The sequence below is a fragment of the Daldinia vernicosa genome (assembly GCF_022497035.1).
Source record: "Daldinia vernicosa strain CBS 139.73 unplaced genomic scaffold F5Y00scaffold_37, whole genome shotgun sequence".
NCBI lineage: Eukaryota > Fungi > Ascomycota > Sordariomycetes > Xylariales > Hypoxylaceae > Daldinia > Daldinia vernicosa.
In genome coordinates, this window is record NW_025953953.1 from 221,594 (window position 1) to 243,425 (window position 21,832).

Here is a 21,832-nt window from a genome sequence, read left to right on the forward strand (position 1 = left end):
TTTAAACAGGTCGGCGCGTCCTAGGAGAGAATTCTCGAGATAAACGACCTAGTTTGCTTGCGTAGCATGGTAACGTGATGACGATGGGATTATGTCTTTTCGGACGCACTTATAAGAGAAATATTAACTTTGAGTGCTTATAGCGCTTAACAACCTGTCTTGCTAGTTTGCCACTCTCTTTGGTTGCCTCACCTAAGTCTGATAATAGGGGCTTTATTGATAACGGACATGTGTCTGCGGGCTGAGTTTCCCTATCACACCCTGGCGCGATTCAAGCGCCACCATTATGCCGATAATGCAAGTGGATGTACACATACCTGTTATCCAATCTCAGCAGCGATCGTCCTTAGGTAGTAAACACCAACCAACGTCATCTGTAAATTTCCTTTTGGTAAAGATTGATTCACGGCTTAATAATTCGAGCTTGGTATACATATCACTCGTTACTGATCCATATTATCTCATATACCACGAACAATGTTATTTTCCCCACGCTACACCTCAATCTGGTCAATTTTTCCTCCGGCAATAGCTACATAGTCGAGGCTCGCTCAAGGCCTTAGAACTGCTATGCCAAGTACAACGTTACTCGCTCAAACCCGTTAGCTTCAAGCTGACAGCCCAAAGTTTTTCCTCGGCAGCAGGATTGAAAGCCTGTGCCTTGTAGCCACCCGCGTAGTAAGGCGTCTCTGGCGTAGCCTCCTCAGCTTCAGCAACCTCATCGAGGTAAATCCCCCCTTTGCCCTCCAACTCCTTCGCCACAGCAGCCCAGACGGTAGTCGCCGCTCCTTGGGCGGGATTCTTTAGCATCTTTGCGAGGTCTGGATCATCGAGGATGTCTTGGGTGGAAGGCAGATATCTCGCCAGAGGCGTGAGAATGCCTCCCGGGTGTAGACTCAGAGCTCGCAGGTTTTGGGACTTGTACCTCCGGTCTAATTCATTCGCGAAGTAGACATTGGCAAGCTTGGATTGACCGTAAGCCTTATACGGATCATACCCGGTCTTTTCGAGGTTCAGGTCGTCGAAGTGGATTTCGCCGTAGCGGTGAGCGGCGGAGGATACCGATATGACCCGAGAATTGAACGAAGGGCTTGCGGAGGCCAGAAGAGCATCCTTAACCAGGTGAAAGAGATAGAAGTGACCTAAATCAGGATTAATAACTCACAATATGCGTGATGATTATACGCAGTACTTACCAAGGTGGTTCGTGCCAAACTGTAACTCGAATCCATCTTTGGTCTTACCCTGGGGACATGCCATGATTCCTAAAGAGAGTAAGCTGAATTCAGGAATTCCGAAAATCATCCCTCAACTCGTGAATACTTACCAGCATTGTTAATCAAGATATTGAGTTTATTACCGCTCTTACGAAGGAATTCTTCTGCTCCGGCTCGAACACTTTTCAATGAAGCCAAGTCCATTTCAATGACGTCAACCTTTCCAGGCTTGCCATCGGCCAAAATCTCTTCAGCAATCTGCTTGCCCTTGGTCACATCCCGAACAGTTATATAGACGTCAGCCCCCGTTAGGTGAATGGCCTTTGCCGTCTCGGGTCCAAGTCCGCCAGGCGAACAGCCTGTGACGAGGACAACTCTACCAGTCCATGAGGGGTTCGAGACAAGACCTTGATCTTCTACAACCTGAATGGCTGTCGGGCGGGCATCTCCTGGGCCCTGGAGAGTCTTATGTTGTTCAAGATAGGGGGCGAGACGTGCCATTTTATCGAAATAGTAATTTGGGGAAGTGTAATAGTGATATAAGAAAGCTTAAGAAGCATCTGAGTGATGCTGTTGATGGCTTCTTTTATACTCGCCAGAGGGCCGGATTATAAATTCGGGGACGGTGTTCGGAGCGGACACTTTTTGGAGCTAAAAGTATCCGATATTACAAATGCATGAAAATATGAACGTATGTTCGTTTGATCTGCTTCATTCAACTTTAATTTATATGCGTATCACATAGTAAGTGTATTGCATGTCTCTATGTCCTCTTTTTACAGCCAGCTATTGTCGCATAGACACTAGCTATTATTTAGTACCTCGAAGGAAAACAATAGAAGAAAAAAGCCATTGTCACGCTCTTGAATCAGTATTATAGCCTCTTTAAAATCACTAATTCGGAATATACTTTTGGGCATTGATGATATTAATACTACAGGGGCTCGGTATATTATTTGCGGCGCCTTTAGAAGACTCAGTTATCTAGCAATGGGGAAAACTATATACATGTAATCTACTTGACTATTGCTAAGGGATACTCACATGAACTCCTTTCAACTAGAAAACGAGAAGATCAGAAGAACGTCGTATAAGTGTTCCAAGCTCCCTGAATCTCGTACTCGGCATAAAATTTCCTTTTGACTCTAGTGGCTGAGGTCTCGTCAATTTGGGGAGTGGTGAAATCGGGGTTGTTGTTGTTGTATATTTAAGTGATTAATAATTAAGTTGAGAGGTATGAACCATATCATAGGAGTAGCCTTTACGTGGCGATATGGATGAGTAATGATCATGTGCGCAGGACGCCTTGGTCGTGAAACCAATATTCCTTTACACTCATTGAACCCATCATATGTACCAAGGTGGGAAATAAATTTCACTTACTAATTGGGAGTCTGTTAACCAGTCTAGCTGGACCCCAAGTTTTCGCTATTCTTTATTTCCCCCCCTAAAAACGTAAAAAACTAATCCCGTGTATTAACAAGAGTCGCGTAACGGGCGTGACTCCACTCCCATTAATACGGAACGTCGCGGAAAATCGGAGGTTATCGTTGGTTGAGATCGGTGCTAGCGGCCACTAGCAACGCCTTGCCAATGACCTTCCTCCGTGTGGCGAACCACATATCTCGGCCATAGGAGAGTGCCCCTATGATGCCAACTTGTCCGATTTTCCTTTCAACAAGTCATTTTTTCCTTGTTTACTGAGTCCGTTCCTTTAACGCATGAGATGTTTCCACCTCACACGCGTTTTGATATGGTTTATAACTTAAATCATATTCATAACGACGAATATGACCGACAGAGGATGTATCCTCTCAAGCCACTCACGGTCATTTCTAACCGAGGTGCCACCGCTCAGGGCATTTACCCCTTCCGGATTCCTACCTTTCCTTGCTTCTACGCACTGCTACCATCCGTTCATGATCGATAGACCGCCGGGTTAACTTTCCCGCTCAGTCATCTATCTCCCACTCAGGATGTCAGTTTCGAAGTTTAGGTGAGGGCAGGATCTCTGTCTCGCTGGTCTAGGTATTCGGGTGCATGGATTAGCCATGATCACAACCCGGCTCGATGGCGCTGTGTCTCTGCGCCCCTAGATTGCCAACTAACCACCAAAAGCTTTACACACGGCTACCTCCGAAGAGTCCGCTTCAAGTTTTGGCCATGGGTGTCCTCTCCCATACTAAGTCCAGAGCTTGTACTCGAGGTACAAGTTGCGTTAGTACGGGGATTCGGATGGTTTTTATCTTTCAATTCCCATAGTTATTCGGGTTTTTGACTCTTTTCCTTGAGTTATTTCATGATTTTTTCGTTTAATTATTAATCATAGGGGTTGTCCCCCCTGGAGAAGTTTGGTTTCAAGTGGAACCCGACCGATCCGAAGACCGATAAAAGGTTGTAGGTCCACCCTACTTACAGCCCATACCGCGTGAAGGTATTCTCCTTAGGGGCTGGTGAAATCGGGCTATAATCAGGGAGGGATAGCTTTACTTTCAGCACAGCACAGTGCTATTCATTAGTGGGCACATTTTGGAATAATTTTGTGCTGCACCGTGATGATGCAATATTCAATATGATAGTTGTCATATTGGAAGGGATATGCCCATATATATATGGAAGCAAGGTAAGAGGTATCTACGGCATAAGTCTCCGGCCCGGAAACGGGTTGTAGATTGACGCCGACGTTGCGGGATGTTTATTATGGGTCTCGGGACTGCGCCAGTGACCGAAGACACCGAAGATGGAGTAAAAGAAATGATTCGCTAAGCTAATTTGCAATGTAAGACCAAGTTGTGTCACGAAGCAAACTTCCCCAACGAGTCCGAACGAATGGTATTGTTGCCAAGAATCCGGGACGTAGGTACGGATATAAATATCTGACTGCCGTTTCCGAATTACATGATCTGACGTCAACGATATCATTATCAATTATTCCCTCCTGTACTTTCTCATTAATTCGATTTAGAACATCTTCGACATCGAGTCTCTAAAGAAAAAAAATGGTCACCTTCAACCTCGCATATACAGCCCCTATCAACCCCTCCGGCGCGTCGCCTGCCCTCACGATTCCCCAGATCTGGGCGGGTTTGGAGCGCAAAGTCCGACGCGCACAGGACTTCGTGCCCATTATTGAGGAGTGCAACGTGCTGTCCGAGGAAACATCGCAGGAGACGGATAACTTAACTGTCGTACGCGAGGTCCGGTTCGCGGCGGGCCAGGAGCCGGATAGCGGTAGTGGAGGCAGACTGGTCAAGGAGATATGCACGCACTATCCCCCATGCCGTGTCGACTTCGGACAGCCGGACGGAAGCAATATCTCGAACATTGTTAGCGAAGGACCTGGCGGAGAGTTGCTTATGACGTATGCGTTTGAGTGGAGATACCCTGGTGTCAAGCAGGGAAGCGAGGAGGCGAAGAAGTTAGAGGAGAGAAGCTGGAAGGTGAGTATTTCTTATATGGCCATGTTATAGTCTATTTCTAATACGGTTCCGGCTTGCAGACGGCGAGGATGGCTGTTCATGGTACCATCGACACCGTACGTCGATTAGTCAAGGACGGCGAAATCCAGTAATGAAGGACCCCCATTTGAGGTGTTTAGGGGGGTTGTAGGTCACAATGGTCACCCGAGTCTACTTATTCGTTATGAACCTCTCATGTCTTCGTGCCTAAATTGACATACTACAGGCGGTGACGCAGATTCCGGATTTAATTTATCCAATTAAAGTACCGCTTTATAGAACCACTTCTTATTTGTTAGGATTGATTGCCTTAGTGAAGTGAATTATGCATAGAATAAATGTATAGAATAGTAAACTAAGTAGTGATTATATTAAACTTAGTAACGCCTAGCCTTCCAACCTTTAACGAGGGCGCTTCGCGCCTCTTATATACTCGTATAAACTCCTGTAGCCACCTTAACCCACTATACCCTAACAGAGTCACCCCTTTTTTTAGTGGTCCCGTCCTCGGAACCATGCAACGAAAAGCCGCGTGAGAAGAAGGTAAAAAAAAAAAAAAACATCGCGCGTAAAAAAAAAAACGTCGTAAACCTCGTCGTCGCCTTTGGCTTTACTGCCTTAGGTAGTTTTAGGGTGTATGCTGCTACCTCGTTACCTTTTTTGTTATAGCCTTATTTTATAATGATATTAATAATAATAAGGTATGTTTTCTTATAGCCTCATCGTTAACCTCGCCGTAGCCTCTTATTTTATTTTATAACACCGATAATAATAAGGTATATTTACTTATAGCCTTATTATCAACCTCGTTACTATTGCTAACTTCGTCGTAGTTTCTTTGCTGTAGCCTTATATTATACCATTAATAATAAAAAAGTACGCTTATAGCTATTTTGTCGTATTAAAGCCTTATCGCTAGCCTCGTTGTTGCCGCTACCTTGTTGTTATCTTACGGCCTAGTGGTTAGTTTTCCTGCTATCCTGTAGTAAGGCATACGTTTTATTTGGCTTTATTATTGGCCTTTTTGTTGCTACCACTTTGTAGCAAGGTATATGCGCTATTTCGTCTCGTATCTTCTTACCTTACTATTAACCTCGCCTATATCCTATAATAGGGTATATACTTATTTTTTTTAGCCTCGTTGCTAACCTTACTCGTTACTTTTAGCCTCGGTGTTAGTTTCGTTTTTACCTTATAATAAAAGATATGCTCGTCTTTTTTAACCTTGTTGCTAGTCTCGTTATCGTCGCTATCCTCGCCACTATCCTGTAGCAAGGGATACGCCCTATCTTATCTCGTCTCTCGCCGTCGCCTCTAGCAACACTGCTACCGTACTAGGGTGTCTCCTGGCTATCTCTGGATCTACAAAGACCTCGGCAGCACTCCCTTTCAGGCCTAATCTCCTCGTTACTTATCTACCACAGGGTCAATTGCTACCGTACTGAGGTATCTCCTAGCTATCCTCGAACCGCGTCAAGGACCTTTGGCAGTACGCCCTTTCAGGCCTCGTTATTCCCTGCGGCAACCACAGCTCTCTAAGGACAACTAGGGAAATCCTACAACCTCCTAAACGTACGTAATCGAAATAACTAATAAGGTCCTATAGCCTCACTAGCGGCGTTGCCCGTCCGCGCAACCGCGGACGGGGGAGAAGGGGGAGATCACCTGATGCGTAAAACTGACGCCACAGTTAAAGTCTGGCCTCTGATTGGCTAGCCACACCTTAGTGCACGTCCGATGAATTTTTTATAAAATTAATTAACTTACTTTAAAAGCGTATAAAAGTTTTAATAATTGGTATTGTTAAATAAAGCTCGTTTTATATGATTTTTTTATACCATTTATATTTTTTATAAACGTTATGCGATAAAATGGTAAAAAAAAAAGTCGTAAATTATAAAGCGATTTTAAGCATTTAATTAATTGAAAAAATTATAATAATATTAATTAAATATATAAAACTTAATAGTTATAAAACTTTATAATCGAAATAATTAATAAAACTTTAAAACGTAATTAAAATAATTAATAAAATTTTATAAATATATAATTAAAATAATTAATAAAACTTTAAAATTTTATAATTTTATCGTTATAATTTAAACTTTATTTCGGTCGTATAAAATTAAATTTAAAACTTATTTAATTATTATAATTATTTTTTATTTAACTTTATTTAATTTTATGTTAATTATAAAACTTTATTTTTAACTTTAATTTTTATTATAAACTTTATTTATAACAATTATTATTTCGCTTTAAAAATTCTTTAAAAAAATCTTTATTTTTAATAACTTTATAATTATATATTAATAATATTTAACTTTAAAAGTTTTTCGCTTTTTTTTTTTCATGGTTTTTTTTTCCTTTTCCTCGTAACTCCTCGTCGTAATTAACCTTTTACCCCGTAACGGTAAATCTTTTTTCTCGTCTCGTAATATTTTTTTTTTTTTTTTTTTTTTTTTTTTTTAAATCGTAGCAACTTTCGCTATCGAGGTATTTCCCGTATTACTTTACGGCCTTACGATTTACCACCTTAACAAACGGTTAATATTAATAAGTAAAAACGTTATTTTAATAAGATCAATTACCTAAGTAAAATAAATTATACATAAAATAAATATATAAAATAATAAACCAAATAGTAATTATATTAAACTTAATAACGCCTGGCCTTTTAACCTTTAACGAAGGCGCTTCGCGCCTTTTACATACTCGTATAAACCCTTATAACCACCCTAACCTACTATACCCTGACATTCTTAATCCTCCATCTCCGAATATACATTCTTTATAAAATAATCGATTCTAATGTGAATCTTAAGAGTAATAATCCAGTCGTGGCTCTCCTTATAAATACCATCTCCTACGTTTTTGGTTGGAGCCAAACAGCTCGCGGAGCGGTATCATCGTGTCCACAGCGCCTGGAAACCCGAAGCGTGCTGGATCTTGGTGCCATTTTATCAAGGAATTATCCACGGATGGCGACGATGGGAAAGTATCATTGTCCCAAGACCAAATACGCCCATGATTTATAACCGATTTACATCGATCCTCGTCTCCTATCAGAAGGAACCAGTGACGCCGCCCAAATAGGTGCTTTACCATAAGCCATTCGTAATCCAAAGGGCTGTAATAGTAATACTCCTCTAAGGTATCGTTATATTCATCATCCGATGGTATCCACTTCCTGATGAAGGCGTTGGGGTCATCGACGAATGGTTCCCAAGAAGGAGGATCTTCGCTATTCGAAAGTTCGGCCCGTTTCTCATCCAAGAAGATATCAAACCAATTTCTATAATGCCGCAGATTGTGGACAGACTTCATGAAAAGTTCGACTTCAACCGATACTGCGCACAGGTCGATTGCTTTAGGCTAGTTAGGTAGTGATAACTAAATGGCAAGATAGGATTGAGAGAAACGTACTAATTGCGTTAAAATGGTATAACCTCTCCATTAGCTGGTACACCAAAAACATCTCAGCAGGCGAAAATGAGTCGCAAAGCGCTTTGAATAGCTTGTCCTTTTTTTGGTTCGTTAATTTTGACGCATGGATTTCCCTGAGTAACGTGGAAATAAAGTCAAGCATATATAACAGTCGCCTCTGGCGCGACATCTCGGTAGAGGTGAAACCCTCGCCCTCCAACTTAAGCGGTAAGGGCGCCATTTCCGCGACAATCCAGTCCAAGACGGATTCGATACCTTTGCTCAGTTCAGGTAACCATTCAAGGACAGGCAACCGATAAGACTGAATCGGCCAGTCCCCCCGTTTGACGTATTTTTCGAGGAATTTGATACCGTCGTCGGAAGGGTCCTCTGAATTGTCATAATTGGGGAGGAAGTCCAGGGCTTTACATGCTATAAAAGCTAGTTTCGTAACGCCAGGGTCGTTATCGTTGGTATGTCTGGCCACAAAGCGACGAGCTATCACACCCTCGTGCGCCAACAGGATGTTTTGAAATTTCTTGGATGCCAGACCAAGTTTTTGGATGGATCTTACATCGGGTAGATGCGAGAATATTGAGATGATCAGCTCGGTAGGTAACCCGTCCAAGGCGAGGCGTTCTTTTTCCGGAGCCATCGTGGTAGAAATTAGTTGATGGAGAGATTGTGGTTTGGTGGATATATCTGATATGTCCGTGTTGTCCAGGTTTAAAATGGCAAGACAGAAAGGGGATGTCAAAGGCTAGCAGCAGCTTCCTTTATATATTACAATTTACCCTCGTAATCAAAATACGTATAACGCATGATGTTTTACAGTTCATCTGCTACTTCGTTGATGGCCTAACTTCAAGTTAAAGTATCGACCGTCAAACAGCTGTCCCCCATAGTCATCGTTAGTCACTGACCTGCTCTATCTTAGATCCTTAAGGTACACCTAATGTACTTCTTATCTTATTCACTAGAAACAGCCACCGCAGATCCTGAGTCACGAAACCTTCACTATCCTGACGAATATTTTAAAGTCTTCCTCGGATCTATGGTTTACGAGCAAAGTCGGCTGAATTCTGGCCTCAACGAGTTACGTTATAGTTTGCCATAGATTCAACTTTACTAGATAGGCTCCTGTATTAGTTAATAGGCCAAGCGTCTATATAAAATCATCTCTCGAGATACCTTAGGAACTAGGTAGGGTACCTAGGTTCGTACTATATTTCGAACTTACAACGCACTGTTACACGTACCGTCACGTACTTAGTTAGAATTGGATTTTAGCACCTTAATATATTTGAGCGTGTCATATACCTGATGTAACCGTTACTCTTTTGACATATCATCTAGCTACGTATATGTGAGTTGGATTGAAAAAATTAGGCACTTAGTATTGAGTTGTGCTATTTGCAGATTACCTTGCCAGCCCTTCCAGACAGATTACTTTTTAGAAGACCGGTATACTACCTGCCACCAATTTTACCAATAAAGTGACACTAGAGGTTGTCCCCCGGGCAACACAAAAGCCTAAGGTTTACACCGCACCATGTTTCTATACTATTTATTACTATCTCGATCTTACGATTATGCATCATATAATACAGAAGTTTATCTTAGTACTGCATCGTGTTTTTTCATTTGCCCCCCCCCCCCCAGACCATACGTGCGTATAATGGATTAAACCTTGTCTACCAACAGCTAGACAATACTCTTAATACCTTCGAAACCTAAGTAGTGAAGAAGCCTTAAACATATACATAAACATATTCCTTTTATATTCATTGCTTTTTATAAGGCAGGAAAACTTTCTGTATGTTGAAAGATACGGTATATGAGCTGTAGTTGTATATTGACTTAATCTGCCAACTGTATGAGTGAGGAGGGAGGTCCTTCTTATATATACATTCCATGCCAAGATACCATGTACTGAACCTGAAAGTAGTCCCTTGACCACTTACTTCAACACTGTAAGGTAGCAAGGCATGTACCTCAAATTGGAAATTTTTACTCGTATTCAACACAACATCCTAAGGTAAACCATAGGCATTTCTTAGTTCTGCCCTATATCCTTTTAAAAAGCCTTATAATTTCTTAGTTAAAAACAATAAATTAAAAGAATTCTTTTTTATATAACTTAATATACTTCCCCGTAACGCTATTATTAAGCTTTACGCCTTGTTTACAAACTTTAAAATTATAAACAACGAATTACAGTTGCCACGGTTACTGTTATCGAATAAACGGCATTGCTTAAAATAACCAATCTATAAATAAAGTCTTATTTACAGATTAGTTTTGCCAATCGAATTAAGCTATATTATTTTACTGGTAAAATTGGTGGCAGGTGGCATGCCAGTCTTCTGAAAAGTAATCTGTCTAGAAGGGCTGGCAAGGTAATCTGTAAATAGCACAACTCTTAGTATTTGTGTCTTTGACTATTATAACTACCTAGGTACCCAGTGAAAGTCACAAGACGAGAAAGAGTAGTTGAAATTGGATTTGCGACGCAACTAAAGAACCAAGACTTAAACCTGCCTCGAAGGCTTCTCGAAGTAATGCTCGTATATTAAGTTCAGCCGAACGGTTAAATTTTCCCCGTATTTAACCTCTTGTCCAAAATGCCATAGCAACCGCTATTAGAAAATTAACGCTTTGCCCTTCTTAGGTTTAACATCGAGAAACGACTTTTCTTTTACCTGTTGTTTAGTTTTATCCTTATCTTTAGATTTGTTTTTCCTTCCCATGCTTACACGATTTGGCCAAAATCTTATTTCCCCTCCCGAGCCATTCCCATCATTATCTCCTTTAGGCATATCGCTCAAGTATATCTAACAGGTTAAAAAGCCTTTTTCCCCACCGCCAAATAAATACAAGACATCGCAATGCGGCTTAAAGTAATTACCGGGCCGGTACCGTAAGAAACTAAGTCTCTCGTTAGCTCCTCTTAGTTTCCAAACCGGTTTGCTAGCTCCCTGGCTCGCTTTTAAGTTCTGCATACCGGCAATGTGCTTAAATAGTACATCACCCTTCCTCAAGGACTTAACTTCCTCAAGTAGGTAGGTACTAAGCAAGCCTCCGAGACAGAGCATTGGCCTAGTCGGGAAAGATAGATAGAATCTGTTCGCACTTACGCCACAACTTGCCTTTATTTAAGGTCTTCTAATCAGAACCTACTGATAAGAAGACTGCAGTACATTTATCTGGTGTAAGAAGATTGTTTATAATCATGGCGAAGTAAGGATTATAGTGGTCTGCAAGAGGGGATTGAGAAAAGTCAATGCGCGTTGCCGTCACTGGAGGACCATCGGGTCCCTGGGGCCTAAGGAGAGGCCCCCGCCTTGGGATGCGTAAGACGCCATAGTAAATGATATAAATAGGTCTTTATGGTTATTTAAGATGATGAAGAGTTCATGACGATGATTAGTGATGATAAAGTATTAGTTAAGCATGGTTACAAGATGTTAAGAGTTTGAGTTGGTAATATTATGTTAGGCCACTCGATTAGATGAGGATGATTTATATACAAGTCAGTACAGGCATATGGATATGGCAACATGGATATGGGATGGGATGAGAAGAATGAGTCACGATAAATGCATGAACCATTTAATTGCTATTAGTGGTTGTATGTACATAAGAAGAGTAATCCGCACACTGTTCAATGTGTGATATATTGTGGCGGTGCTTATTTACACTATAAACACACCCCTGTTTCACGTTTAATTTTTCTTATCAGTACGTGGATAAGTACCCAAGTACCTTATGTAACCTACCACAATTGTATTGTTCGAAATGTGCATATTATGCTGAAACCGGAGTAGTGATTTTTAAGAGAAGGTCCCAAAAGCCAGCCCCACCACTGCGACGCCAATAACTTTTGCTTCATCACAAACGCTTGTGCAAAAAAAAAGGCTTTCCTTTGACACAAACGCCGACCCCCTAAAGAATTCCGACTTCTGCCTGGCGCAAAGTCATAATTAAATTCCTTACCGAAGACGAACGACGCTTGTGATAGTTAGTCTATTCCGATTATCTACCTACCGTCCTTTGTCATTCTACATATCGTCGTCAATCATTACCTCTGCGACTAGCGATCGGCTGCGACTGCCCCTCCACTATCCGTTCGCCTATTCCGTAATATCCTCACCACCCACGCTCACCTTCCCAACTGCTATCTGCTATCCCACGAAAAGGGAACTTGCGCAATACCTAAGGTTGCCTGACTCAAGGCTTGCTGCTATTCCTTCCTCAGATACCGAAATTCTACTCTCCTACCTGGAATATTAAAACCATAAATTCCAAATCGCAAATCGGTCAACCGTACACATCCAAAATCCGAAACTTGACCCTCTGTCTACGCCAAATTTATTCCTTCTAGTACCGTTCTCGCCATTCAAGATGTCGGAACAGGTCGATCTCACCACCATCCCTATCTCCCCCGAAGGCGAGAGCCCAAAGGCAGAAGAGCCTGATAGCGGCAAGTTGGTCACTGTCTTCCACGACAAGGACAACTTCAACGTCAAGCACCCTCTTCAGAACAAGTGGACATTGTGGTTCACTAAACCCTCTAGCGGCAAGGTTAGTCTGCTTTATTATATACGCATCGTAAACCGAGTACTAATTTCAAATAGGGAGATAACTGGAACGACCTGCTCAAGGAGGTAATCACATTCAACTCGGTCGAGGAGTTCTGGGGTATTTATGTAAGTTGTCTCTATAGTGGCCTAATCTGGTTCATGCCTGACCGTATTGTAGAACAACATCGCGCCGGTTTCTGACCTAGCCTTGAAATCCGATTACCATTTATTCAAAGAAGGCGTCCGACCGGAGTGGGAAGACCCCCAGAACAAGCACGGCGGCAAATGGTCTTATCAATTTAAGGACAAGCGTAACGTCGACATCAATGACCTATGGCTACATACGATGCTAGCCGCAATCGGAGAGACCCTCGAGGAAGAGGATGATGGTGAGGTTATGGGTGTTGTCGTCAACGTTCGTAAGGCCTTTTACCGTATCGGTGTTTGGACCCGGACTATCGGTAAGAGCATTCCGGGCCGTGGCGACGGTGATGTATCTGGCGGTAAGGGACGAACCGTCGAAAAGGGCCAGAAGATCCTATTGGCCATTGGCAAGCAGTTCAAGGAGATCCTGAAGCTGCCCCCTAACGAGGTTGTCGAATTTTCCGGTCACACCGATTCAGCTCACAGTGGCAGTACTCGAGCTAAGGCCAAGTTTACCGTCTAAACTGTTATATGCCATCTCGACAGATATTCTAATACTGGGTGCTGTTGACATGGTCTACAATTTTGATACTGGGAATCGAAAACGCCTTGGCAGAAGTGATACTAGTGGGAGGGGTCGAGTACGTTCGCCGGTCGTCTGTTACTGGCTACTGGTACGGGGTGGGCTATTATTAGTGAATTAAAGGAGGTCTAGGCTACGGACAGCTGCAGTCTATCGTTCATCGATACCATGTAGCATGCTCTTCGGCTAACTAGTACTAGGCAGTGAGCGATGAAGGAATCGAGTAGGGGTTGCTCATGACCCATCATGTTTTTCTATCCATGTAGCATTATTGCCATTCTCTTTCCCGCAGATAGAATGCAATATCACGAATAAATTAAGAATAGTAACCGCTGTAATAGCTAACCATATGATTTGACGTTAAACTGCCCGGCTGACAGGCTGACATTCACGACTGATCTAGCAACGTATATTGTTGAATGGTAATCAAGGGATAGTCAATATTGGTAGGCTTCTGTCCTAGGGTGGCGAGCGAGCCGCATTGATTCTAACTCTACAGATAGAGAGACCAGCCGTCTCGAAAACGACTAAGGGGAAAAGGAAAGAATTCCCTATATACAAATAGGTCGTCGGAGAGGACACAACATATAGACATGAAAATTCCCGCATGACTCGAAAAACCCAATACCCCGTCCAATCACATGTGCAGCAGCACGCAGTCGCGTTTCATTTCCATCTTCGCTTCGTCCCATTCCAGTTTCCCGTTTCAGCTGCTTCGTTGGTTGATTCATCTCCCTTTGCATGTTGAATCGGGCTTCATATCGTCCTTTTAATAGTGGGATCGCATGGGCCCACCCTCTTCCTTGCTTTCTTTCTTTCTTTCTTTCGTTTTGGTTCTCCCTGGGATATTGACACTACGTGAACCCCCCAAGGTAGAGCATGCATGCATACATACAACGTGCAATCGTGATATTAGATCCAAAATCCTAGGTTAGGTGAATCCAGTTTCCCCATCTTATCTCCATCCATGTATCCCCGCGTCCTTATAGCTCGTCTCCGCTAAAGTCATCTAAGAATACCTCCCGCAGCAGATTCTTCTTGTTAATCTTGCCCATGGCGTTGCGCGGAATATGCTCGACCACCCTGAGTACTTGCGGGATCTTGTAATTCGCCAGTCGTCCCTTTAGCGCGCGCCGCATGTCGAGGGGTCGCCAGGCGGGTCGCTCGCGCAGGTGTTCGGGAGAGTGGATGATGACGGCGCCGACTTTCTGTCCCCACTTTCCTGAAGGCACTGCGACTACTGCTGCTTCGGCAATTTCGGGTAGGGAGAGCAACTCGCGCTCGACTTCGAGCGCGGATACTTTCTCGCCGCCGGACTTGATGATGTCGGCGCTTTGCCGGCCGAGAATGAAGTACATAGGCCCGCGGGCCCATTCGCCGCTCGTGCCGTGACCGGCCTCAGGCACATGGCGCCGAACCGCTACGTCTCCGGTCTTGAACCATGGGCCCTTGCCGTCATCCGACGGGATGAATTCTTTGGATGTGGCAGCGGGATTGGCCCAGTATTCTTGGAACACATTGGCGCCGCGGAGTTGGATTTCGCCTGACCGCTCTTTTTCAGGAACGGGCTCGGAGGGGTCGAGGTCCTCGATGATGGTACCTGTCTCGTTGTCCACGAGTCGAGCTTCTACGCCAGGGAGAGGCCACCCGACGCTGCCATCGACACGGTCGCCATAGTCGAGACCGCAGGACAGCGCCATGCCTACCTCTGTCATACCGTACCGCTCGAGCAGCACGTTTCCGCGACTGAGATCTTTCCAGGCACGCTTGACAGGTGTCGGAAGAGCTGCCGATCCGGAGATCGATACGCGCATGTGTTCTGGGCTGATAGCGATACGACCGGCTTCAGCGATGGCCGGAGGGAGTGTCTTGTGAGTCGAGAGCAGGCGCGTATACACCGTAGGCACGACGGTGAAGAATGTAATCTTAACGCGAGATAAGTTCTTGTACTTCTCTTCGTTGACGGGTTCAGTGACAGCGGCAGGGGCAGCAGGCTTCTGCGGCTCGGGTTGCTTGACAAAGGTGGTCGCTTCTACGACCGGAGTATTACGGCCACTTGTCGACGTGATGGGTGTGTCGAAACCGTTGGCGGATAGAGCTGGCGAGGGAGCGACACCATTTGTCTGCTGCGATATGACATGATTAAGGCCGTTTGTCAGTGCAGCTGGTTGGTTAGGCTGACTGATCTTCGCGGCGAGGTTGCTAACCTCAGCTGCTAGATGGTTAATGACCGCTGCTAGACGGCTGATTTCCGAAGAAACGGGATTGCCGAATCCGTTCAGTTCTAGGGCTGGAGTGGTGGTGCCATTTGTTTCCGTAATGGGGGTAATATTTCCATTCGCCTCACCAACTGCTGGGTGAAATCCATTTGTCTTTACCGGTTGGGGGATGCCATTAGGGAGGCTACTGGGTTTGACAAATCCGTTTGCCTTAACGAACTGGGGGACGCTATTCGTAATACCGTTTTCCTTTACAACTTCTTTCGCAGCTTCCTTAACTGCGTGAGCCACGCCGTTCGGCTTAGCAATAGCAGCAGCAACTTGTGGCGAATTCACGAACGGCGTTGCGAAGCGTCGCCAAACTGTGTCTGCGTTGAAAGGGAAGAGGAACTCGATGCTGCTACCGGCGAAAAGTGGCGTAAGCAATGCGTTGACGGTGCCGTGGATGTGGTGGAGAGGGAGCACATGTAGCAGTCGGTCCGACGGTGTATATTTCCACGCCTCAATCAGGGCGCGGGCCTGAGCCGTAAGCGCGGTCTGAGGCAGCAGTACTCCTTTAGGTCGATTAGTCGTGCCGGATGTGTATAGCATCATTCCAGCGCCCTCTACATCGTCATCGTCCGTGAGCGTAACCGACTCGAACGTTTCCGAGATTGCGCCAAGGTGCTTCGGTAACTCGACGGGAGTTGGTGATGGTGCGACATCGAGTTCCTTACTTGGCGTGGTGAGGACTTCATCGACCTTGGCGGCGTACTTCGGCGAGTGTAGCAAAAGGATAGCCTGCGACTGGGACAGGATATATTGCAATTCGGGTGCCGGGAATGGTGGGGACAGTGGTAAGGCAATGGCATGCGCTGCTAGAATAGCCAGGTATGTGACTAAATAACACGAGTCAGTAACCAGTCGTATATGAAGTTCCGGCAATTATGGCGGTTGAATAGCTCATACCAACATAGTCGTAGCTATTCTCTATAAGAAAGGCAACCCGCTCGCCCCGGATGTCCGACTTGCCGGCGGCTTCGAGGATTCGATCGCGCACGCGACTCACGTCCGGGAGTAATTCGCCATACTTGAACGTCCGACGGGACAGGCAGTGGACGACGGCGGTGGACTGCGGATTGTGGCTAGCGATGGCTTCGAAGATAGGGATCTTAGGGAGGGTTAGAGTGGAAGCCATCCTGACGTGGGTGGTGTATTTGCCGAAGAGGGGAGATGAGCGATTTGACAAGGGACACGAGGGACGTGGGACGAAACTAGGGGTATATATAGACGTAGTACCAGATGTAATAAAACAAGGACTCAAAGAATGCGTGGCTGAAATAGACCTAAACAGCTGAGATGACGATGGAGCATTAACAACCAAACGAAGCCCAGTACAACTCAATCGCATCACGGGGGGTGTAAGGAGGGGAGTTATAAGGAATAAGTACTTTCACAGCCGCCTCTCTCTCCTCTCGGACATAATACCACCCCCATGCAAACCCCTCTGAATAGGCAGGAGGACGAGCCGGAGGATGGATTGGGGGAATACGGCAGTGTGTATGGGTATTTGAAATACCAAGAACTCGCGAGCAGGGGGGGAATAGATGGGATAGATAGAGGATAGATCCTGTAAGTCGGCTCAGTCAAATCCGTGATAGGTACTTGAAGTCGTCAGATAGTGGCATGGAATTTTGGTGTATTCGTATTGTACCAGTCCAACAATACTGTGTGTGCATAATAACCCTTCTAGACTCTTCGGACACGATAGGCTTGAATATGCCCGAAAACCCCAGTGATAAAACTAAGCACGTCTAGCATAATAGCAGTTCAAGAACAAAAGCTTACAGAAAGTGGAACATGGGAATTGTTTGTTGAGAATCTCGGGATCGCTTTTTTTACCGTAAATGTTTCTCATTGGCCAATTAATTCCAGCGACTTTTAGTTCTTGCCGGTCCGCATCGGCCGGCCGAAAATATCCATCAATCCTAGGTAGTTCCACCCCACCGTTTAAGCTCAGGGTACTCAGGTACATACGGAATATATGCATGAATGGACCTCGATGAGTTAAACCAGGTACGTACCTGCTTAATGCAGATATCTTCCGTCTTTTCTCATTCGTCAGTTCACAACCCTCACTAACACCCTACCTATCCGTTTTAGTCAACACCATATCTGATCGGGAATTTAAAAGGTTCGATCCTTGGGCTTCGAAGGGAGAAAACCAGGCCAGAGGATAAGAAGGGGGTAACCTTACATACCATCTCAACCCTACATCTTACATATTACATACATACATATATGTTGCAGCGACACGTGCGAGCCTGGACCGGCAGGGTAACCAAACAGCTTTCCACTATGGCATCATCCGGGGCGTCGAATACGCCGGTGGAGGACACCATTCGGGCAAAGGTAAATGCACACTCAGCTTCGGGGCCCCGAATGAGTAGTATAATATAGTAAGCCGTCGTACTAATCCGAACTTGCGCTGGCCCCCTTCGCACTTAGATCACCGAAGCCCTCAAACCTTCTAGACTGGAGATCTTCAACGACTCCGCCAACCATTCTCACCACAAGGCTATGGTGGGTAACACTTCCAAGGAGACACATTTCAGGCTAGTCATCACCTCCGATGCCTTCAAGTCCAAGATGCAGCCCGCCCGCCATCGCCTTATTTACCAGCTTCTAGACGACGAGATGGCTCGGGAAGGCGGCATCCACGCGCTGCAGCTGCGCACTATGACCCCCGAGGAGGAACAGAAGTGGCAAGAGAAACAGCAGCAGTAGTAGGGCGCTACTAGTATTGCTGAGTCTACCTAGCTTCAGCTAGAACTTGAGGCGTGGAGATGATTGATATGTATGTACGATACTAGTGTACATACAAGAGGGTTTCTCTAGCTTTACTCACCAGTCGCAGTATGTTAAGCTACCCAATACATGACGATTCATCATTTCGCGAAGCAAATGTGTTTTGATAACCGAGGTAATAAACACGAGACATAGTTAACCTAGCTCATAAGTTCTATTACAACTTCATAATCCACATATGCTTTACACCTGATCCTCCTATTTTACTTCTTAGCATTTCTTAACATTGCATGGAAAACAAGGTCTATATGAAAATAATCGCGGAAGTCGCAGTGTTAAGATTCACATGTGAGTATCTAGGTAGACGTAGATTTACTATTAAGGCCTATCTCATGGTACCTATCATTCTAGTTTACCTCGTGACGAATATACCTTACTATATTCCGTAGTCAGGAATTGGAGTCGACTGTTGTCTAATGCGTGCTTGGTAGTAGTAATATTATGGCGAGGTAGTATCTACACATTGGCTGTCTCACGTAAAATTCTCTAAACGATATGTAATACATGTCTCCCAGACACGTAAATGATCGCAAATCGGGGTATCTCAAGCTCGCGATATACGCACAAGTACCACCCTGAAACTCCGTAAGTTAACAAACCGTAGAACATGTCAGCTTTTCCCGGTTTGCACGGTTTACAGATATCGTACAACTTTTGTACGCCGATGTCTATCCTCTCTGGGCAGACGTCGGAGTATTGCTCACAGGCGCCGAGCTCGTGATACTGTCCCTTTCCCGCTTATACCGCTTCTTCGTGGCGAACTTTTTAAACAATTCGATTCTCTTTTTCGGGTCGTTGGCGTATTTCCTCTTTCTCTCCGCTATAGAACTAGGCGTGGGAGAACCTCGAGCTGGAATTTTAGGGACTTCGGGCTTCACGGTGGTTGTATCGCTTCCGGAGTCGGGTCCAGCTAGGGAGTTGACTGATACCCTCTTAGGCGGGGAAAAATTGAGTTCTTCGCTTGATTTCCTCTTGTGACGAGATGTTTCGGAGAAGGATCGCGTAAGCCCCTTAGGTTTAGTTGGCCTTGACCCGATCTCTCCCATCGATTGGGTAACTGGAATGATTTTTTTGTGGTTTGGCTTCGGGGGTATGGGTGAAGCCGCCGAAGGGATGTCATTAGATGCACTTTTAGTCGTCTCTACTGCTGGAATATCTTGACCTTTTCCGCTAGGCATGGCGTCTCCCGTGACAGTAAGTTTTGGCGAAGAGATGTGACCTTTCGCCAGAAGAGTAGCATCCGGAGTGCTCGTTGGGCCTCGAGACTGTCCTGATGATAGGCCTAGGAGGCCCCGACATGCACTGAGCTCATCTGGATAAGAATTAAGAGTTGACTCAAGATTTTGTTTTATAATAATTCGCGACGTAAATACTGGGTCATCATCAATCTGGTTATACCAGTCAATGGCATTTAACGCCTTCACGGGAGGCTCTGCCTCGTCGCATTCCTGGACATATGGCAGATAACCTTCATGCCACGCTCGAATAAAATCATCGTACAATGACGTTCGTATCCTTCGCTGTTGGAGCTGAATATACATGCAAGCAGTCACGAAGTCATTGATGCTTCCATTGTAGCTTGGGTACGTTAAAGTGTAACGGATAAATGGTGTTTGCGATACCGAATACGGTTGACTCATGACCGGTGATGAAATTCGAGGAATATGTGGAACAGGTGGCGAAGATCTGAGCTGCGGCGTTGGAGGGCTGTATTCGGGTGAAGGTGGTTGAGTTTGTGGAGAATCCGGGGCTTCGATACTGTCGTGACCAATACGAGGATTCCCAGATGGAGAGTTAGGCCGGTTAACTTGCCAAGTAGGCGGATTCCTCCGTGGAATCGCATCCGGGACAGTAGATGGTATAATCGAAGATGGTGGATTGCCCGTTAATTCGGCACCCTGTGCGTTGGGAAATGGCGCAACAGTATGCTCTAATCTTGCCACGCCTAGGCTGGGATGAGCTGATACTGGCCTAATTTTTTGCGGGCGATAGAATTCAGGGACTTCTTTGTAGATTGGTTGCTTCGGCTTTGTTTTCGATGACAAAGACGACTGCTCCGACTGCTCATAGGTACACGGTACCACTTGAGCGGAAGGGGGCGTCGTGCCCATATGCGCATCTAATTTTCCGAAAGGGGGAATATTGTCGTTAATGCCAGTCGGTACCTCGACCTCAAGAGGTTCTTCTTGCTCTTGGCTGCTGTGTGGGAAGGGAGGAAGAGCTTGTTGTTTAGATAGAGTAGGTTTCGTAGGCTGAGGGGGAGATATAGGTGGGACTTGCGTAATAAATGGCTGCTGAGGATTTTCATCACTTGTTCTTTCGGGTATAAATCTGTGATGCTCAGGGCTTGATGGCCATGATGATGTGATTTGAACCTCCTCCTCCTCATTATCACTTTCAGCGTCGTGTTCAGATTGAGCAATTTGAGATTGCTGTTCATCCTGTCCATTGATATCGGCCTGTGCATCAGCTGATGAAATGGCTTCGTCTGACTGCGTTGGCTGTAATTGCCGAGAGTAATACTCCTTCAGGTCCTGTAGTACTTCAGGAGGTACGTTTAGAAAAGGCTTAGAACTTCTACTGAGAAATTGAGCCCATGAATTAGGGAGCGCTAAAAGTTTCTGTTGGTCGCTCCCAATTTTGACAAGACACCGATGAATCTTCGTTTCCCCAAAGAGATCTGACGGAGATCTAAGCCCGGGGACTGGGTTAGACTGCTTTGCCATCTTGAACTGGTGGCTTCAATAGTACTCATAATACTAATGAATTCAGATCGTAATATATTCGACAAGGTATTAGTGTATCTCTTATGTTGGTTTAGCGCCCGCTTCATGGCTGAATGGACGGGGTTCACGTATTGATTGGTGATAAGTTGGAAGATGAATTGAATCCATTAACGCGTTTGACGCGTGAGAGAATTAGATAGTGGAGACGGAACTATGAAAGAGATACGAACTCACGTGCCAATGATTCAGTTGGCGTTGCGGGGTCTTTTAGTCCCTTCGAGCTCGGGTTGTACAAACTTACTTTCCATCCCAATGAATGTGTGGCCATGCATGAAGTTAGTACCTCGGAAGTAGTCAAATACATCCTAACATGTACCTCATAGGTATATAAAACAAACCATGGTTATACGTCAAGCAGCTTGTCGCTCGCTGCATCAAACGCTAAAGAGTGGAACCACAGCTGGATAAAGCTTCCCATGCCCGCCTCTTGCATCACTCTTTCGTTATCTACCAATCTCGGTCCTTTGCAGTTACTATATAAGATCCTTACTTCGCTGTAAGAAGTAGCTTTCAAGTGCCTTTTCTTTTTATGGCAGCCGTCGCCATGCATTGTTAATAGATCATTTATT

General features: G+C 44.8%; 7 protein-coding genes across 7 annotated transcripts; 3 read left to right on the top strand and 4 right to left on the bottom strand.

The window, feature by feature from the left end:
• Positions 1-402: 402 nt before the first annotated feature.
• F5Y00DRAFT_242346 (NAD(P)-binding protein) lies at positions 403-1,756 on the bottom strand. Its single transcript, XM_048008495.1, has 3 exons — positions 1,328-1,756; positions 1,197-1,265; positions 403-1,142 (listed from the first exon to the last, which is right to left on the bottom strand). The coding sequence occupies exons 1-3, from the start codon at positions 1,716-1,718 to the stop codon at positions 586-588; spliced, it is 1,017 nt and encodes a 338-aa protein (XP_047863040.1). The 5' UTR covers positions 1,719-1,756; the 3' UTR covers positions 403-585.
• A 2,460-nt stretch (positions 1,757-4,216) lies between these two features.
• Positions 4,217-4,788, top strand: F5Y00DRAFT_263925 (DUF1857-domain-containing protein; the record flags this gene model as incomplete). The annotated part of the gene is made up of 2 exons (XM_048011575.1): positions 4,217-4,657; positions 4,717-4,788. The coding sequence occupies 2 exons, from the start codon at positions 4,217-4,219 to the stop codon at positions 4,786-4,788; spliced, it is 513 nt and encodes a 170-aa protein (XP_047863041.1).
• A 2,737-nt stretch (positions 4,789-7,525) lies between these two features.
• F5Y00DRAFT_263926 (uncharacterized protein) lies at positions 7,526-8,756 on the bottom strand (the record flags this gene model as incomplete). The annotated part of the gene is made up of 2 exons (XM_048011576.1): positions 7,526-8,043; positions 8,102-8,756. The coding sequence occupies 2 exons, from the start codon at positions 8,754-8,756 to the stop codon at positions 7,526-7,528; spliced, it is 1,173 nt and encodes a 390-aa protein (XP_047863042.1).
• A 3,165-nt stretch (positions 8,757-11,921) lies between these two features.
• F5Y00DRAFT_126052 (eukaryotic translation initiation factor 4E) lies at positions 11,922-13,498 on the top strand. The gene is made up of 3 exons (XM_048004124.1): positions 11,922-12,685; positions 12,739-12,810; positions 12,863-13,498. Exons 1-3 carry the CDS (start codon positions 12,506-12,508, stop codon positions 13,349-13,351), a joined length of 741 nt encoding a protein of 246 aa, XP_047863043.1. The 5' UTR covers positions 11,922-12,505; the 3' UTR covers positions 13,352-13,498.
• A 328-nt stretch (positions 13,499-13,826) lies between these two features.
• On the bottom strand, positions 13,827-17,459 carry F5Y00DRAFT_242356 (acetyl-CoA synthetase-like protein). Its single transcript, XM_048008496.1, has 2 exons — positions 16,579-17,459; positions 13,827-16,508 (listed from the first exon to the last, which is right to left on the bottom strand). The coding sequence occupies exons 1-2, from the start codon at positions 17,018-17,020 to the stop codon at positions 14,395-14,397; spliced, it is 2,556 nt and encodes an 851-aa protein (XP_047863044.1). The 5' UTR covers positions 17,021-17,459; the 3' UTR covers positions 13,827-14,394.
• On the top strand, positions 17,460-18,665 carry F5Y00DRAFT_242357 (bola protein). Its single transcript, XM_048008497.1, has 3 exons — positions 17,460-17,685; positions 17,773-18,021; positions 18,118-18,665. Exons 1-3 carry the CDS (start codon positions 17,662-17,664, stop codon positions 18,394-18,396), a joined length of 552 nt encoding a protein of 183 aa, XP_047863045.1. The 5' UTR covers positions 17,460-17,661; the 3' UTR covers positions 18,397-18,665.
• A 134-nt stretch (positions 18,666-18,799) lies between these two features.
• On the bottom strand, positions 18,800-21,376 carry F5Y00DRAFT_242361 (uncharacterized protein). Its single transcript, XM_048008498.1, has one exon. It carries the CDS (start codon positions 21,201-21,203, stop codon positions 19,146-19,148), a length of 2,058 nt encoding a protein of 685 aa, XP_047863046.1. The 5' UTR covers positions 21,204-21,376; the 3' UTR covers positions 18,800-19,145.
• Positions 21,377-21,832: the final 456 nt, after the last annotated feature.

Coding starts and splice junctions, on each gene's coding strand:
- F5Y00DRAFT_242346 (XM_048008495.1), bottom strand. CDS start 1,718: ATGGCACGTCTCGCCCCCTATCTTGAACAACATAAGACTCTCCAGGGC. Junction 1,266..1,327: donor TATCTTGATTAACAATGCTG/GTAAGTATTCAC, acceptor TACTCTCTTTAG/GAATCATGGCATGTCCCCAG. Junction 1,143..1,196: donor GTTTGGCACGAACCACCTTG/GTAAGTACTGCG, acceptor ATCCTGATTTAG/GTCACTTCTATCTCTTTCAC.
- F5Y00DRAFT_126052 (XM_048004124.1), top strand. CDS start 12,506: ATGTCGGAACAGGTCGATCTCACCACCATCCCTATCTCCCCCGAAGGC. Junction 12,686..12,738: donor CTAAACCCTCTAGCGGCAAG/GTTAGTCTGCTT, acceptor AATTTCAAATAG/GGAGATAACTGGAACGACCT. Junction 12,811..12,862: donor AGGAGTTCTGGGGTATTTAT/GTAAGTTGTCTC, acceptor ACCGTATTGTAG/AACAACATCGCGCCGGTTTC.
- F5Y00DRAFT_242356 (XM_048008496.1), bottom strand. CDS start 17,020: ATGCGATTGAGTTGTACTGGGCTTCGTTTGGTTGTTAATGCTCCATCG. Junction 16,509..16,578: donor GAATAGCTACGACTATGTTG/GTATGAGCTATT, acceptor CGTGTTATTTAG/TCACATACCTGGCTATTCTA.
- F5Y00DRAFT_242357 (XM_048008497.1), top strand. CDS start 17,662: ATGGACCTCGATGAGTTAAACCAG. Junction 17,686..17,772: donor ACCTCGATGAGTTAAACCAG/GTACGTACCTGC, acceptor TATCCGTTTTAG/TCAACACCATATCTGATCGG. Junction 18,022..18,117: donor AGGACACCATTCGGGCAAAG/GTAAATGCACAC, acceptor CTTCGCACTTAG/ATCACCGAAGCCCTCAAACC.
- F5Y00DRAFT_242361 (XM_048008498.1), bottom strand. CDS start 21,203: ATGGCAAAGCAGTCTAACCCAGTCCCCGGGCTTAGATCTCCGTCAGAT.